Consider the following 19,138-nt stretch of genomic DNA (forward strand, 5'->3'; position numbering starts at 1 on the left):
TACAACCTAACTGCAAGTTATGTAATTAATCATAACCAGTGAATTTCTAAGCAAACTTCAAAATAATCTTCCTCTTTTCTTTGTTTGTTGATAGACTAAATGATGGGGAAGGGAGATTTATTTTTGTCAATGCTATATGTAGTTTTATCAAACAGAGAACAGGGCAAACATGGACAGAGCAGCATGCATGGCTAGATATGATACCCACTTTTGAAGAAAGCCAGGCCTGCATTAATTGACACACCACAGCCCAGAGAAATCGAATCAACATAGACTACACATGGACCAATCTATTACTAATATATAGTAAGATATATATGAATTTCATATAATGCTCCGCATAGCCTGGTATAGCATTTGAAAAATAAAACAATGTTACTCTAAAACCTGTGATTTAAGTGAACAAAAATAGCAGGTATCATCTTTTAAGATTTTTACGCCATTAATTTCAATGTGTTTTTCTCTATTAAAAAATCCGAGGAGGAGGAGGAGATACATGCTTTTTGATTAGCAGTGCTCAAACTCATCACCTGGAAAGAAACTAGATCAATGTTCAAATGTGAAACATGGTTTTTTTTATTAAGGCAGGTGAGACAGTTGTTACATGCACTCCCAAGTTCAACTTAAAGTCACTCATCTTTACTCAGAGCCCTGGAAAATAGCCACTCTATTTGCTCTACACACACATTCATCCACACTTATATCCATCCACCTTTACCCACGTCCTTCTCAACTAGGCTGACAGGCACTAACCAGAGAGTCAGAAGCCACCAAGTCTGGATGCAAAGACAACTCAAAGAATGGGAGGGTTTCAGGATCCCTTTTATCCCCCTTGAGTTGACAAGACTGGCAGCTACTCTTGCCTTGTTAATTTACAAGTCTGGTACGTGTTGATGGGATTTGGGAAAGGTTTTTCAATGTGCTCAGGCCCAGCTTCTTTTGTCTGGTTCAGGTGACATTTGTCCTTTTTCCTTAACAGCTAAGTTCCTTCTTAACTACCTCCTTTAAGGAATCTTTCAGACAAAGATTCCTGGCTTTCGTGCACCCTGCTTACATGCCTCCATATCTTTAGGCACAGCAGCTTCAACCTAGTCTCACTGATTGGCTATCGGTTGGTTTCTCTCCCTTCCTCCAGAGATAAGCAAGTTCCTAACATTGTGTACAATATGTACTAGTAGTACAATATGTGGATGGGGTCTGTGAAAATTATATAGATTGTTTTAAGGCAGTAAATCATGGTTAAGATGTAGTTTATTTGTTGTCTAACTTATAGCAAGTATACTTTAGCAAGGATCATTTTTGAGGCTTATGGTTTCTTTTTGTGCCATTCCCAAATATCTAACCAGTCCAAAGAGATGAATGACAAGTGCCATTAAAAAGAAAAGAACATGCCAGGAATTGAAAATAGGAGCTATAGTTGTTCACCTAAAACCTACTGGTCTTGTTTATAGATCATTCATACCATGGTTAAAATTGATTACAGCTCAAGATATGTGGATGGTTGCATTCTAACAGAAATTATGGCTTTTGAACTTTCTCTCACTCAGTTCTGTTCCTACATACAAAAGGAGTAATATGTTGTTAAGGGCTCTCCCAAATGATTTCTCTTTGCTTATCTTGTATTCTGTATTAATTGGCCTTGTGACAGAAATCATTGGCTTATCAACAATGTTTACCTATTCTTGTAAACACCAACCTAACATTTTTATTCTGAAACAAAATAACAAATCTTACATACCCACACCCACATTCTTCATATGTGTAGGGCACAGACAGATAGGGAGATGGTATATTTATTGGAAATCAAGGTCCAGAGGGATGGCTTCTTTAAACCACATCGCTGTGGGTGCACAAGTAAATATGGGAGCACTATAAATACTAGGCATGCAAAGTGTGCAGGAGGCAAGAAGAAAGAAAGAAAAGTTTTGTGTTTTGGCTCACCCTTTGGGCAGAGAAGGACGAGAAAGAATTGGAAAGCGTGGAAAGGCAAGAATGAGGAAAGATTTCTGAGAGCCTTCCTCAGGCGAAGAATCTGGGGAATCTCTAAAGACAAGGTACATGCAGACAAAACAGAGGCAATGAAATAGCTCATTAAGAAAATGGATGTTGGCTATAAACAAATGTGACATCATAATAGGTTAAGTTGGTTTCTTGAGGGTAACATCTCTCCTTGTTTAAGACCCAACTCTTCTTAGGCAGCAAACATAAGCTTGTTTTTACAGAAGAAGGGTTCTGTTAGATAGCTATGGGAACCCATGTTCTCTGATTTTAACCACTAGGCCTGAGTTAAAAGGAAAAGAATGATTACTGCTATTTTAAAATATGAATTCCTAATTTACATGAAAGGTAAAAAAACTCCCTTGAGCTGAACAACTCCTGGTGACTTCATGGACATGTTTATATAGTTTTCCTGATAACAATGCAGAACTATTTTGCATCCTCATCTCTAGGGGGGAAAAGTCAGCTGTGTAGATTAAGCAAACCAGGAGACAAAAACATCTCCTATAAAATAATTCAAGTACTATACATGCTTAAATCCCAACTCCAACATTAGGCTGAAAAGAGCTTTATTTGCTTACACATTTATTCTGAGAAGCAAACCTGAGTACATGTAACATATTAAGATTTTATGAATCCTGTTCATGATCTGAAGCTCAGCATCATCTTTCTTGAACAATTTTCTTTTTTTCATAATTAACACTGCACATTTATTACATACAAAATAGAGTGACTGTATGCAACTAGAGCAAAAGCACCCCCATAGTCTCATTTTGCAACCCTCAGACTGTCAAGGATCAACAGTGAAATTCTGGCAATTTTGGCTAGTACAATTAATCTTCCTTCTCTTTCTTTTACACTTTATGGCTTAAAACGGACGTTGCTTACCTGAACGTCCCTTCTCGACGCGCAGCTGGAGAATCCAAAGCTTCGGGTTGTTCAGTAGTTGATAGCCTATACTGAGTGTGTTCCTTTAAGAGATTTCTCTTCAGACACGCCCACTTGCTCAACAGAGTCCCAGTTTTGTTCACGAAGTAAGGAGCAGTAGAGCGTCAGGAAGGAATGTCCAGCAGCCAAGCTGGGTGGGTTGGATTCTCCAGCTGCGCGTCGAGAAGGGACGTTCAGGTAAGCAACGTCCGTTCTCCAACGCGCAGCTTGGAGAATCCAAAGCTTCGGGATTTACCCAAGCAAGTTCAGACAGGGAGGGAACCCAGCTGCTGTACGTCGTCTGAAGAGTTGCATACAGCTTGGAGCACCCGGCGGCCGAAGGATGCCTCCGCCGAGGCAAAGGAATCCACCTTGTAGTGCCTGATGAAGGGATTCAAGGATGACCAGGTGGCCGCTCTGCAGATGTCAGAGATGGAGGCATTAGTGGCCCAGGCGGCCGTTGTGGCGGCGCTCCTGGTAGAATGTGGAAGAATCCTCTGCGGAATTGGTCTATTCCGAGCTGAATAAGCCTTGGAGATGCAGGACTTAATCCATCTCCCAATGGTTGTGGAGGATACCTTCCGGCCCATGGAGGAGGGCAGAAAGGAAACGAAGAGCGATTCTGATTTCCGGAAATGCTGTGTTCGTTTAATATATCTGCGCAGGGCCCGTCGGACATCTAGCAGGTGCCAGTCTGCTTCCCGAGGATGTCGAGGATCGGGGCAGAAGTCCGGAAGGATTAATTCCTGGGCTCGATGGAATGTGGAATTTACTTTAGGCAGGAATGAGGGATCTAGTCTTAGTACCACGCGATTTGCATGGAAGACACAAAGGTCGCTTCTCACCGACAGTGCAGCTAGTTCGGATACACGGCGAGCCGAAGTAATCGCGACCAGAAACGCCACCTTAAGAGACAGAAAGCGGAGGCTGATGGAGGCGAGAGGCTCAAATGGAGGGTGCATGAGGGCCTGAAGGACCAGAGTCAAATCCCAGGTCGGGTATCGATGTATAACAGGAGGGCGCAGGTTGGATGCCCCTCGCAGAAAGTCGCGAATCGTCGGGTCCTGGGAGAGAGGAAGCTTTGCAGAAGTCGAAAGGACCGTACTAAGTGCAGCAACTTGGCGACGAAGAGTGTTAGGCGCAAGGTGCTTGTCCATGCCCCGCTGAAGGAATCCCAGCACTTCGGGAGCAGAAGCAGACGTTGGATCCAGGTGGGATTTAGCACACCAGGAGCAGAAGGAGTTCCAGGTTGCGTTATAAATGCGGCATGTTGACGGCCGTCTTGATGCCTGAATCGTGGGGATCGCATTGCTAGGCACGTTGGCTCGCCTTAGCAAGATCCGTTCAAGCGCCAGGCGGTCAACTGCAACCACTGCGGGTCTGGGTGCAGAATGACCCCCTGGCTGAGAACGATCCTGTTCCCTGGAATCCTGCACGGCCGTGCCACCGACAGGTCCACCAGATCCGCAAACCAGGACCTCCGAGGCCAGTGGGGTGCGACCAGAACGACGTCTGCCCTCTCTGCTATTATCCTGCGGATCAGACGAGGAAGGAGCGGTAGAGGGGGAAAGGCATAGAGGAGACCCCTGGGCCAGGGAGAGGCGAGGGCGTCGACTCCCTCCGCCTGAGGGCACTGGTACCGGGTGAAGAACCTGGGTAGGTGAGTGTTGTCGCTCCTGGCAAATAGATCGATCAGAGGCGTGCCGAATCTGCGGACGATCTCGGCGAACAGATCTGGGTGAAGTCGCCACTCGGCGTGGTCCAAGTGTTGCCTGCTGAGCCAGTCCGCTGTGATGTTCGTGGTCCCGGCGATGTGCTCCGCCACAAGGGACAGGACGTGCGTCTCCGCCCAGATCAGCAGTAGGGTCGTTTCCTCCATCAATGGACCCGAGCGAGTCCCCCCCTGGCGGTTCACGTGTGCCTTTGCTGTTACATTGTCCGTGCGTATCAGGACATGGTGCCCTGACACAATCTGCTGGAACCGTTGGAGGGAGAGGCGGATCGCACGGAGTTCCAACCAATTGATCTCGTTTAGGCTCTCCTCTGCTGACCACGTTCCCTGGGCAACGTGGGATAAAAGATGACCTCCCCATCCCGACAGGCTGGCGTCCGTTGTCACTACCAGGCGCTGTAGATTCTGGAAGTAGCTGCCCTGATGTAGGCTCTGGGAGGACCACCAGAGGAGAGACCTTGAGACCTCTGGCGGGAGGGAGACTAGTGTGGGAGAGTTGCTCCTCCTGGCTCTCTGAAAGGGGAGGAGGAACCACTGGAGCTGGCGCGAATGGAATCTCGCCCAAGGGACGACAGACAGGCAGGAAATCATTTTGCCGAGCAGGCGGGACAGGAGCAGCAAGGTCACCTTCCGAGAGGAGAGGACCTGTGATGTTAATGACTGGAGACTGGAACGCCGGTCCGTTGACAGGAACACCTGGCCCCTTACGGAATCTATTATTGTCCCTAGGTGAAGGATGCGAGTAGTGGGCTGCAGTTGGCTCTTCGGAATGTTGAGGGAGAAGCCATGATGACGAAGGCAGCGACACACCACTTCTAGGTCTCGGGATGCCCGGGCCGGAGAAGGGGAGAGCACTAGGATATCGTCCAAGTAGCAGTGGAGGCGGACCGGATGTTGACGTAGATGGGCCGCCACTGCTGCCAGGAGCTTTGTAAAGGTCCTTGGGGCGGAGGAGAGGCCGAAGGGCATTGCTCTGTATTGGTAATGCCTGTTGTTGTAGGCAAAGCGTAGGAAACGACGATGGGACAGTCGTATGGGTACGTGGAGGTACGCTTCTTTCAAATCAATGGAGGTCATCCAGTCCGATGGTCGAATGGAAGCCAGAATTGATCGGAGGGACTCCATTTTGAACTGATGATATACTATAAATTCGTTCAGCCTCTTGAGGTCTAGGATGCCCCTGTGACCCCCGGATGATTTGGGGACCAGGAAGAAAATTGAATAGAAGCCGGTCCCGCGATGATGGTGGGGAACCGGTTCGATGGCTTGGATTTGAAGCAGGTGATGGATTTCTGCCTCCATTAGCTGGCGCTTGTCCAGGTTGGGAGAAATAGGGCATTGGACAAAGTGTGAGGGGGGTCTGGAGCGGAACTCCAGGGTAAGGCCAAGACGGATTGTTTGGAGCACCCAGGCGTCCGACGTCGAGATCTCCCACTGGGGAAGAAAATGAGTCAGACGGCCGCCAATGGGAAGATGGATGTAGTCACTTCCCTCTTCTAAAGGTACGGGAGCCCGTACCTCGAAATGGCCGTTTGGGTGCTGGGGCCTTTCGACCACGGTCTCTGAAGGCGGGTCTATCGAAGGAACGGTCGAATCCTTGAGAATAGGGCCTTGAGGAGAAGGACCCCGAAGGGCCGGAGTCGTTCCGAAAGGGCTGCCTGGTGAAGTAGGACGATGGTCTACGATCTGCCCTCTTATATGAGGATGGCATCACCTTCCGTTTATCCTTGTCCTCGACAAGGATGGGGTCTAAGGCCTCTCCAAAAAGACGGGAACCCTTATATGGAGTTGAAGCGAGGCGCCACCTAGACTTGGCATCGGCTCTCCAATTTTTAAGCCATAATAGACGGCGAGATGTGACGGACGACACCAGGGCGCGCGAAGCGAACTTCGCGGCATTGAGCGAAGCATCCGCCGTATATTCAGTAGCCGCCACCAGTTTGTTGACGTCTTGGCGGAGGCGTGAATCCGCCGGGGGGAGGCGCTCGTGAAGTTGGCGGAGCCAGATTAAGCAGGCACGGCTGAAGAAGGAAGCTGAGGTGGCTGCCCTAACCGCCCAGGCGGCCGCGTTGTGAGTACGTCGGAAGTTAAACTCAGCTTTTCGGTCCTCTGAGCGCAAACCGTCGGCGACGTCGTTGGAAATTACAGAGGAAGCTGTCAGATTGGCAACTGGTGCGTCTACAGTCGGTAACTGAAGGAGATCTTGGAGACTAGGCGCCGAACAATAAAGTTTTTTGTCTAGCCCCGAAGGAGCGGGCAAGGATGAGGGTGTGGTCCAGGATCGTTGGACCACCTCAGAAAAAAGCTGTGGACACGGAATAAAGTCCGCTTGCGCCTTAGGAGCCGTAAACAAGTCCTCATGTTGTTGAGAGGAACCCGGCTGATCAACTTGAGAGACTGGGTCAGCCATATTTGTGGCCAACTTGGCCTTGCGCAGGAGCGATTTGAATAACGAGGGTCTAAAGAGCCCAGAGAAGGCTGGCTTTTCGGGTGGCATATCTGCATCATCAGATAAATCCATATCCGACGGGTCGCACTCTCCCTCCTCCGAAGACGACTCCTCGTGGTGACCATGGTCCAGATACTGCTCGGACTCATGCGTCATAGCCTGATACTGGGTAGGGACCTGTTGAGGGTCCCGGGCCAGAGGAGGAGGAGGAGGAAAACGTGGCTGAGGCCAGGCTCCATATGGTGCAGCCCGTTGAGAAGTCGCTGCCAGTGTTCTGGAAACCGTGTCAGAGATGATCCGCTGAATATCATACTGAGAAGGTGGAGGAGCTGACTCCATGGCGCGCAAGCCTGCCGCCGTGGGAGTAAAGGTCGCCTCCGGCTGAGACCGTCGAGGAAGAATGGCAGTGCACGAGAGGTCCACGGGCTCCATGCAGTGAGTCGATAACGCCTCAGGGAAAACTTCCATGCTTGGCGATGGAAACAACGGTTGCGAAGGTTGTTGAGGAGCCTGATGGACGGGCTGGACCGTAGCTTCGACAACGGGCGAGAGTGGCGTAGGTAAGTGTGCGAAAACAGCTTGTGCTGACTGGTTGCGCGCTTTCTCGAACTGGCGCTCCAGAGCCTTGTGTCTCCTGGAGGCGTCCTTGTCTGCAGCTGATGAGTGCTTTGTCTTTTTAGAGCGTGGAGCAGCCGATGAAGATGAATGTGAAGCGCGTTTACGGGACCGTTTACGTTGCTTGGCCTGGTCGTGAATGCGCTCGGGAGAGCTGTTGTCCTCCAGATCGGATGAGAGAACATGTTCAGCCATGCTGTAACCTTTGTTTCCTTTTCCTTTTTTTTTTTTTTTTTTTTTAAAAGGGAGGAAGATGAAGATTCAGTAAGTATTTAATTTGTTGATTATTAGCCCTTTTATTTTTTAATTTGTTATTTTATTTTTATTTATTTTATTTTATTTTATTTATTTATTTTTTATTTTTTTATTTTTTAAACAGGAAACAGTTGAAGAACTGCTGAGTAAATGAAGATAGCCCAGGGCTAGCAGGTAAGTCTTTTCTTCTAATTTTAGTTTAGAAGTAGAGGCTGGGGGGAGGAATTTGGGGGGGGGGGGGGTATGGAAGCCGTGCAACTAGCCGATTGCTCCAAAGAGACAGGCTAGTAGGTCCCCCAATGCTGGCAATCAGAAGACCGGCCTCTGCAACTCACTGCGCCTGCGTGAGGCTGTCACCAGGCAGAATTTGACAGCCGTTAGAAATCCTCTCTTGTCAAGCAGAGAAAATGGCGCCAAACAGGGCTTGCAGAGCGAGGGCGACAGAAGGAATGGGGGGGGGGCTGTTCCCCTTTGAAAGAGCAGAACGGTGATCCAGCGTCAGGAAGAGTCCTTGTGGGGGGAGGAGGAAGGCCAAGGGGCGCGAGCTGCGCTGATCGCAGCTCCCAGCGCTGAGGCGAATAGGAGGAAAAGGCGCGCGCTTTGAAAGGCAGTCCAAGCGACGACGCCTAGAGCCCTGGGAAAGGTTGCAAGCCGAGAGAGAAAACAGCCGAAGGCTCAGAAGCGCTCCCCCGGCTGTCTAAATTGATGGGAGAGCGCTCTGGCGAAGAAGGGGCGCACGTGGGGCGCTCCGGCGCTCGAGGATCGCTCCGGCGACGAGGCGTCCGTGGGGGAGGAGGCTGCAGCGATCCCTGTGATGGCGACGGCGTGCGATCACTCAGAAGTGATCCAAACGCCAGGAAAGCCCTCCGGGCGATTAAGGGAGAGGGAGAGAGACGCCGCTGAGCATAGGGCGTCAATCTCCAGCCGCCAAGGTGAAGTTAAGTCCAGACGGTGAGGGCGGCAATTTAAAGAGGGCAGTCAATATGCAAGTGTCAGGAAGATGGGAAGAAACTGACAGCTTGCCTGAAGCAGCAGGCAGACTCACCACCAGCAATTATAGAAAGGAGAGGACTGGAATTGGAGAATCCAAAGTTTCTGGAACAGTTCAGATAGTAATCAGAGAAATTTTCAGACAGTGTCACAGGCTCAACTGAGTGAACTAAACTGGGACTCTGTTGAGCAAGTGGGCGTGTCTGAAGAGAAATCTCTTAAAGGAACACACTCAGTATAGGCTATCAACTACTGAACAACCCGAAGCTTTGGATTCTCCAAGCTGCGCGTTGGAGAATAGATGAGTCCCCCCTCTCTTCAAAAGTTTTAAAATGTTTCTAAAAGGAAAGTGCAAAAAATGGAAAAGGATAGTTAAAGACTATGAAGTTATGGTTTTCCGGAACTAAGAAGTTTTGCAAAGGTGCTTGATTATTTACAATATGGAGGGTTTTAGGTCATAGAAGGAAAAGAAAAGGCACTATAATAGGCATCACATCTGTTAACATGGCTCTCCTCATAGCTCCATTTCCATTTCTTGGCTATTCTTTGAAGCAAACTTCTTTCTTCTTTGTTTACATTTTTTTAAAAATGAATTTCAAAAATGTACTTAGTGCTGGTACATTTTTAACATGCCGATAATGTTTATTACAAACTGTTTCCAGGATATCTATCACTTATATGAACAATGGCATTCCATCATTCCTTGTAAAACAACTCTTCACTACTTTGGCCTGTCATACAATTGATTTTATCAGAAACTTTATAACACTATAGACCAGATGTTATTATGCATCTATCCACTGAAGTGTTACCCTGACATAGTCATTGTTTAAAAACAACAAATTTGACTGCTATAAATAAAATACTAACTGAGGTATTTTTTTTTTACTTTGCAATGTTCTTATTCTGGCCCTCAAATATGTGTGGCAAACTTACATTTGGAAGTGAATTGAATCTTTTTTTTTTTTTGCTTATATAAGATGTTTCTTTAAACACATTCTTCCAAAAAGAAGATATGTCTTAAAAACACATTCTTCAAAAAAAAGTAAAAAAAGATTAACCTGATAGAGAAATGCAGGAATCATTATCTAGGCAAAAGCATCTGAAGCATTTTTTTTAAATCCAGAAATACAAGATAACATTCAGATATGATTTAGGCAAAAGCCTTCCTAATTCACTGAACTCTTTGGAACATAAAGAGAGACAATCTTGTTTCTACTTTTTTTCCCCTCTGAAATTTCCAGACCTAATCATATCCATCCTCATCCAAAAAGTCTTCCCTCTAGATTGATTCCTAGATTTTTAATAATTAATTTTTCCTTCCTAACCAATCCCCCCTCCCTGTTCAGTCTTAGATCAAGAATGAATCAACAGAATTATCAAGGGAACAACCCTTCCCAATATAAGCAGGGAAATATTTTCCTGCTCTCTGAGCCCTCTCCACCTAATAAAATATATATGTTTTAAAATATCAATTATGATCCTTTCTCAGGTGTATATTTGTCTGAAAATAACATAGGATGTAAAGATGAAAACTCCAAGCTTGCAATTTTGAAAAAAAAAAACAATGACTATTACAATTGTGCTTCTTAATGAATGTACCAGAGATAAAATTATTCAGGAAGTCCACCAGTGTAAGAAAATAAACTGCGGAAAGTTTTTTTTTAAAGACACTACGCAAACTATCTTACAAAACAGAATTATATCCAAGTAATATTTTCTCACAGTTCAATCCATTTAGTCAGAGCCTGCAGCAAGAAAACCTTTTTCACCATACACGGCTGCCTATATGAGTGCTGAAAGCAAAATGTCTAAGATAATTAAGTCCCAGCATTAGGAATATGCTTTCAAAAAGAAAGTAAGTTAACTATTTATAAAAATCAAATGCAGTTAAGAAGCTAAAAGATATGGTACTTACAGGCTACATTTATTTAATTTGTAAAATTTGTGTCTGGCCACACACATCCTCCACACATATTTTGCTGTTTCCATATCTTCCTGTCAAACAGAAAAGATACATGTGAAACAAAGCAGGTTCTTGGATGGGCCCAGCAAAAAGGTCATGCACAGCAGACACAAGCAAAATCCCACCCAGTACACAAGCCTGCCGTCTCTAGAGATTCTTTCTTTATGATCCCCACATATGAACAATCAAATGCAACAAGCTCAAAACAATTCAAGTCATATACCACAGGTACGATACTATTATTGCAATGTAAGCTTATATGGGGCTTCCTCAGAATTCATTACAAAACAGTTATTATATCTGTGAGAGTTACTTCACACAGAGATAGGAATAATGGCTATCAAAACAGGAAACAGATGCAGACTCTTCTTCCTTTACAAAATAGGCATGTATCTTTTATCATATAAATGTAGGATTATGATAAACCATATTTAAAAATGCAATGAAACTGATAAAACTGTTTTAAAAATATAAAATATAGCAGTATTTCACTATCAATAATGCAATATTAGCCAAACACAGAGAGAAATAATAATAGCAAATCATGTTTTGCCATAATCAAACCTGTTTTGTGGCAAATACTTTATGAATAAAGAGGAAAAAATAGACCAAAAGTAGAAAAAGTATGATGCTATCTATATCTCTGAATAAAGCAGAATTATTTCATTACAAAAATCTGGCTTGGAAACATCCTCTTAAAGAACATACAGGCAGTGCCTGGAGTTCTCCTGAGAGAGATGAAAATAAATATATTTTAATTTACTGAATGCTATGATGATAAAGTGCAGAACATATGACAGATATATGTATATGTATATTGGTAGGGAGAAGAGAATTGTTCCTGTCCAAATATGTTGGCTGCTAATGGATTATTTAATTTATGGTAATATTTGCTCTAATAGCAAGAGAGTATAAAAAATTAAAAGACCGTCATCCTTCAGATACACAAACTTTCTCTCCCACATGCATACAGACTCATATATCATACACAGATATATCTATATATATATTCTCATTTATAGAGATTTCTTCCTCGTATCACAATTGTTTAAAATGTATCAAAATAAAAACTCACAGTTTGGAACTGGATTGTCTCTTCTTTATTGGCTAATTCTAATGCAAAAAAAGATTTGTTGTGGGTCATATTAGCAATGTCATGCCACCTGCGTATGAAAAGAATAATGACAGAAACTTAAGCACCCATAACTTTCACACATTGTTGTAGTTTCCTGTGTAAAAAATATATTGATTTGCTATTATTGCACATTTGCAGAAGTTGTTAGTTCCCTTCCATATTTCAACTTCAAAGCTATAATCAGGTTGCTTGCTTTTGCTTTAGTCTCCACACAAGGGATTGCAAAAGCTGAACTAACACCATCTGAGGTTGGGGACAAAGATCTTATACACCAGAGTCCTACATAATTACAAACAGGGAAGAAGGATTATCATTTGGTACCCTGCCATTTCTTCTGGTCAGCAACTAGAGCTGGCAAACTCCAACGCTGGTGGCTTGAAACCAGGAGCAATGTACCACTGCCAACTATTTCTTCTACTGAGAAACAAGTGCCTCTGATTCATTACAATCTAAGGGTGGGAAAACTGATGTACTATTTGAATCTGGAGACTGCTGCTGCAAATACCATTTGAATCCTAGAGTTTGTAGTGGCTGATTTTATTTATTACGAAAGGCTTTTGTATTAGTAAATTTATTCTATCATAGCTGTATCCTCAAATCTCTCTTTGTGAGCCTTTTAAGTTACGTATTGATGTGGGGAAAATAGGAATGTGGGAGGAAAAAGCGGACAAGAGTTAGAAGACTTTGGATCTCAATCCTCCTGTCCAGCTGTGCTTGAACCTTATGCTTTCTGTGTTCTTCCTGAGACTTTCTCAGCTAGGGATTCCCCAATTTCAGGAAGAGCTTCTCATTGAAGACAGCCGATTTAAAGTCAAACTTACCCCTTGAATTTGGAACCCTATCTACTAACTTGGAAGGGGGAAATGAGCTAGGAATAGGATAGGAAGAGTATTGGTGCTTTATAGAAAAGATCCCTGAGAATACAGTAGACAGCAAAGGAAACAAATCAACCTAGAGTTCTCACTTGACACACAAATAATCAGGTCCAGGTTATCCTACTTCAGACACATTATGTGAAGAACTAGGTCTCTGGAGAAAGGCTCTAATGCTGGGAAAGGTGGAGGGAAAGAGAAGAGGACAATCGGCAGCAAGGCGGATAGACTCCCTTATACTGGTGATGAGTGCATTGTTGAAAGACCTGAAATACCAGCTTAGGCACAGATTATTATGGAGGAAATCTATTTATGTGACTTGATGGCATGTCAATTAATCACAGTACAGGTCTCATTAGCTTTATATCCTGTAGGCTTTAGCACTGGCAATATGTTCTTACTTAGCTCTAATACCTAGAAATTGTTACGATTATGAAACATCACACTTCCCATCTTGCTTGGGGAAAAAACTCACCTAAATATTACAGGAGGCCGACCATTTTTATGCTTGACAAAAATTCCATCAAGACAAGCTCCGATGAATATATCACTTCCTTGGCTATCCTAGATAATGAAAATGAAAAAAATGAGTTGTTAATGTTAGTATGGCAACCATTCAGCCCCAGCTAGATGAAAATTTAAATTATATTGCAAAAATGATATGCCAACATGTTAACCTGATTATCTAATAAAAAAGGGATCATTTGAGGATATTATTGAGGGCACTGCTTCCTAGAATAAGGAAATAGCTTTGTTTTCTTATACATCACATCTCCTAAAATCCCCTAAATAATTAATGCTTTCGACATTCAGTTATTACAAAAATATTATTCTTATCAGTAATTTATCAAAGAGCAACATAAATAACATTAAGTAAATGATTAACCAATAATCATGCAAATAATAGAAAAATTAATTAAAAGGTAATTTTAAAAATTAATATACGCAATCCCTGTAGGATTACACAAGCATTCTATAAACTCATTATTGGACACTTTGGATTGCACGCTGTGCATGCCCAGAAATAGTAGTTGCCGTATTTGCATACCAAAACATTGGTCATCCTCCTAAGCATAATACTGGAATGATATATTCATATAGCCTCTGCAATATGAAATCCAAAAACCACAGATCCCAGACTTACTGTTGTGGATATATGTTTAATTGTCACCTAAATGAAGACAGCTTTTGGTCATCCATATTTCCCTTTCAAGACACTTCCTTAATTGAGGAACTACCACGGAAAAAATTCAGCACTCTGTAAACCAAATCAATTTGTGGGGTTACTTGGAAGTCTTCTGTAGTATGATTTTATAGCCCCAGAGAAGCTCATGATAGCCTGAGCCATGGTACTGCAGTGCTTAGAATGCAGAATTGCAGGCTAATTCTGCTGACTGCCAGCAGTTCAATTTTTACTGGCTCGAGGTTGACTCAGCTTTCCATCCTTCCAAGGTCAGTAAAATGAGGATTGTTGGAGGCAATATGCTGACTCTGTAAACCACCTAGAGAGGGCTGTAAAGCACTATGAAGCCATATATAAGTGTTATTGCTAAGTGCTATTTTAATATTGGGATTCTCATCTTTTTTGATTTTACAGACTAATGTCAGCACTTCAAATGCAACTATGGAACCTTCTGGCAATGAGTGCAATGTTTTTAGGACCAGTGTTGTACAATCTCATTCACCAATCCATTTAGCAATCAGACACTTATGCTTTGTATAACTGCAGTTTCCACGCTGTCTTCAAAGATAGCCCACAAAAGAAAATTACAGTAATCTAAATCTTAAATTATTAGAGGATAGAGGATAGATAACTGAGGCCAGACTATCCTAGTCCAGAAGGGTTGTACCCTGCAACCAGTGAAAATTAGGTTTATCTTTTCATTACCATTGAGACCAATGATGCCTCTAGTGACAATTGGGAATTGAGATTAGTCCCCAAACAATGAACCTGTTCCTCAGAGGATAAACTACCTACTCCAGAATAAGTCACCTACTTAATTCCTGGGCTTGAAAACACATTATCTAAGTTTAGCTTCAGCTTGTTTGCCCTCATCCAGTACGTCTGGACTACTGTAATGCTCTCTACATGGGGCTCCCCGTGAAGAGCACTCGGAGGCTCCAACTGGTCCAGAATGCGACCACGCGGGTGATTATGGGAGCAACACAGCGCTCCCATGTAACACCTCTCCTGCGTGAGCTGCACTGGTTCCCGGTGGTCTTCCGGGTGCAATTCAAGGTGTTGGTTACCATCTTTAGAGCGCTCCATGGGTTAGGCCCTGGGTACTTACGAGATCGCCTTCTGCTACCGATAGCCTCCCACCGGCCAGTACGCTCCCACAGAGAGGGACTCCTCAGGGTGCCGTCGGTCAAACAATGTCAACTGGCGACCCCCAGGGGGAGAGCCTTCTCTGTGGAGGCACCCGTCCTCTGGAATGAATTGCCCCCAGAGATACGGATGATCCCTGACCTACAACACCTTTTGCCATGCCCTCAAGACGTTATTGTTCCAACAAGCTGGGCTGGCCAAAACATTAATTTTAATGGGTTGTTTTTGTTTTAATGATGTCGGGGCCAAATTATTTAATATGTTTTTAAATTGCTTTTAAATTTTATATATGTGTTTGTTTTATCTTTGGCTGTGCACCGCCCTGAGTCCTTTGGGAGAAGGATGGTATAAAAATTAAATTAGATTAAATAAATAAATAAATAAATAAATAAATAAATAAATAAATAAATAAATAAATAAATAAATTACTACTTCCTGGAAGATCCTGCACAGCTTCTTCTAACTGTAAGTTGCACACTGATGACACAAAATTGTCAATGTACTGAACTCATTTTATTTATATAGAATACAATTTTTACGTATTACAAGATTATGTTTGCTATATTTATTGGTTAACATGAAATCCAGAATATTTTCAATGTAATTTTTTGCATTCTAAATAGAAACTCCAATCATATTTCTAGATTGACATCTAGGTGTTTGTGCTAAAGGTTTTAACAAAAAACATTAACTGGGTTATAACAAGATGAAAGGATACCTTTTAAAAGAAAATTAAAAATGTAAGGAAGTTAATTATCATATTTGTGCAACATTGACTGGCACAGACCTTCAGTAAAGTTAACTTTTACCTTAGCAGGATAGGTCTCTTCACCATAACCTTCCATTCTCTCAACTTCTTGCATATATAACATCTCTGCATCAGGTGGTGTGAGGCCCCTTCAAAAGAAGGAAAGAAAAAAAATTTAATTGGCCAATTGGTTTCTTGGAACACTTAGTTTCTGTCTGTATCAGCAATACTTTTTGGAAGGGTATATCGCTTAAAGTTTACATACATAAATTGCTTCAAAAATGTGATTTTCTCTAACACAATAGACCAGATCAGCAAAGACTCAGATGTATATGTACACACACACACACACACACAGTAGTTCACCATATCTTATGAACTCAAGACTACGGAGTTATTTTATGATTCAATGTATTCTGAAAATTCCAAAAAATTAAGCTGATTCAGTAATCAGCTTAAATAATTTTTTTGATTTGCTTTATATAAACTCACTAACCTACAAACAAGGAAATCACAATAATTTAAATCCAACCATAAAATAACACACAAAATACAAAATGTTACAAGGAGCAAAAGTGATATTTGTATTTTCAGGTCTCTTGCAAATCTATCATAAGCAGAATTTAATAGATCTGTTGCAGATTCCAAACATGGGGCCACTGCAAAGAAAAGGTTGGGCTTCTAAAAACTGTAGTTAATGATTCTAAGGCATCCATGCTCCATATTCAAACAGTTTGTAAGTATAATATTATTAAAGCAAAACTGTTTCCCTTTAAACCAGAATTGATTATCACTATTTATCATGACTTTCTGATCAATGGAAAGTATTAGATGTTTACAACTATTAATAAACAGGGGTTTTCAGTAGCCTAAGAGCCACATCAAGCAGGGCAACGATGCTGAAAAGATGAAATACTTTTTGCCTCCTACATTCGTCAGGATCACAGTTTAAAATACATGTTAAACCTACTGTAAGCTTACAGTGTTTTGTTTTGTCTTTTTGTAGTTATTCTTCAAAAGAATGATAAATAGATTCACCAGATTCAATCACTGGGCCCGAAGAGAACTTTGTGTTAACACAGCTGATTTCTGTTGACAAAGGAACTAAATTTCTCATCATCAATCCTAATTTAAACAATTCCCTATTTTATAGCAACAATTCAGTATGCAATCATCTGGCAGACTTTCAGACTTGAAGCAATGTCATAAATTCAGAACCAATACCTATATTTTTGGTGGAGTAATGCCACTTTCTGAGTTGCTTCTTCTAACATCTTCTCATCTTGCAACCAGCCCTTAAAAATGGAAAACAATTGTGTTTATTCCTCTATCCATTGTTGACATCCTAAACTCATTTTGTTGGCAGGCATTAATTAAAAATATGAACATATACTACTCTATCTGCCTTTCTTTCAGTTATTTATATACAGTATCTATGTCATCAAACCAAAACACTCATAGCAACTTATATAAGATCAATAATTAAAACATTCACAGTAAATAACTTAGTTGAAATATCCACAGAAAACAAATAAACTGAGCAAGTATTGATGGTACCCATATAAACAATAATATTTAATCTGACATATAAACATGCACAAAATAATAAATATATATCCATTGTTTGAAATCAGAAAAACCTAATCTTTTTTATTTCCCAATTCTGATATTTAAAGGAATTCAGATGGGATCTATATTGAATAGTTTGATCTGTGTTAATCTATCTTTCACATTTCAAATGTCCCAAGTCACAGATTTTTTTTTTGAAAGATTTTTTTTATATATATTGCAAGCTGGATGTACATTAGTCCTTGACTAATTTAACTAGTTTGTTTAGTGAATATTTGAATTTACAACAAAAAAGTGATTTATTATTGTTTTCCCCCTTATAATCATTATAGCATCCCCATGGTCATGATTCACTTAACAACTATGATATTAGCTTAACAACTGTGGCAAGAAATGTCATAAAATTCACTTAACAACTGTCTTGCTTAGTAACAGAAATTTTGGGCTCAATTGTAGTCGTAAGTCGAGGACTACCTGTAATAGCATGCAGGACTAATTTTATTTTTTTAAATCTCTCTTTTAAATGTTTCCAAACATGAGGGAAAGGCAAGAGAAACTTGATCATCCTTACCACAGGAAACAAGGCAAATCTCTGTAGAAATTCTTGTGATTCATATTGATCATAATCCCCAAAATCAGCTGAGGAATTAAAAGGAAACAGGCAGAAATGAAATACTTAACATACAATTCTGTTGGAAAGAAATTCTGTTAATAACAAAGCATTATTTGAGAGACGAGCAATAGTTATTATAATTATAGTTATTGCATGCATAGAGAAAATACCTATCCAAACTCCCAGAAGTCATATAAACAACACAAATGGATACATTACAACTTCCTATTTTCTTATCTAGAAACAGAAGTGTAGAAAGCTAAATTATTTCATGATATACATGTGCAATTAAGTAATTATTTACTGAATCACTATGATTTGAGAGGCAGCTGGGCAGAATGTTGGTCATAAATCACAATAAATTATTGTGATGCATTTCTTCTATCACATTGACAAAATTAACATTCTATATAGCACAATATTATTGCTCTGAGCATGTAAAGTATAACATAAAATAAAATGAATATTCATGGCTCCCCATTCCCATGCCAGCAATTCATCTTTTTTTGCCAATCTCTTCTATAATATGTAACATCCATGCAAAAATATTACTGATTAATAGGAACTTCATACATCCAACATTTCAAAGATCAGAATCAGGGCATACTTGCAACATTATCTCTTTTATTCATTAAACATGAAACTCAGTCAACTGAACATTTAAAAATGTGTCACAAATACGATAGACTGGTGCTAATGGTTGATACGGGTTGCTGCCAGCATCCTAGGTATCAATCAAATATCTTCTTAAAATATATGATGTTCTGAGTAGCACAGTTTTTTGCAGTTCTGCTGGTGTTATTGCAGGAAGCTGCAATTTCTTGATGTGTGTTGTAAAATTCTTCGACATGGTACCAAGTGCCCCGATGACAATGGGTATGACTGTTACATGTTTCATCCATAGCTGTGTAGTTTCAATGGCCAGGTCACAATATTTCAT

General features: G+C 41.7%; 1 protein-coding gene across 2 annotated transcripts in view; it reads right to left on the reverse strand.

Annotated features, from left to right (window-relative positions):
• Nucleotides 1–19,138, reverse strand: part of PTPN21 (protein tyrosine phosphatase non-receptor type 21) — a 51,104-nt gene that overhangs the window by 15,063 nt on the left and 16,903 nt on the right. For both annotated transcript variants that reach the window (XM_070941179.1, XM_070941169.1), the window contains exons 4-10: nt 18,157–18,224; nt 17,241–17,311; nt 16,078–16,165; nt 13,415–13,503; nt 12,008–12,095; nt 10,885–10,964; nt 1,942–2,043 (exon numbers count right to left, since the gene is read on the reverse strand). In XM_070941179.1, coding sequence (XP_070797280.1) covers nt 1,942–2,043; nt 10,885–10,964; nt 12,008–12,095; nt 13,415–13,503; nt 16,078–16,165; nt 17,241–17,311; nt 18,157–18,224 — 586 coding nt within the window. The remainder of the gene's footprint in view (nt 1–1,941; nt 2,044–10,884; nt 10,965–12,007; nt 12,096–13,414; nt 13,504–16,077; nt 16,166–17,240; nt 17,312–18,156; nt 18,225–19,138) is intronic.

The sequence above is a fragment of the Pituophis catenifer genome, unplaced genomic scaffold (genome assembly GCF_029215685.1).
Source record: "Pituophis catenifer annectens isolate HBS135680 unplaced genomic scaffold, rPitCat1.0.hap2 SCAF_1, whole genome shotgun sequence".
NCBI classification, from domain to species: Eukaryota; Metazoa; Chordata; class Lepidosauria; order Squamata; family Colubridae; genus Pituophis; species Pituophis catenifer.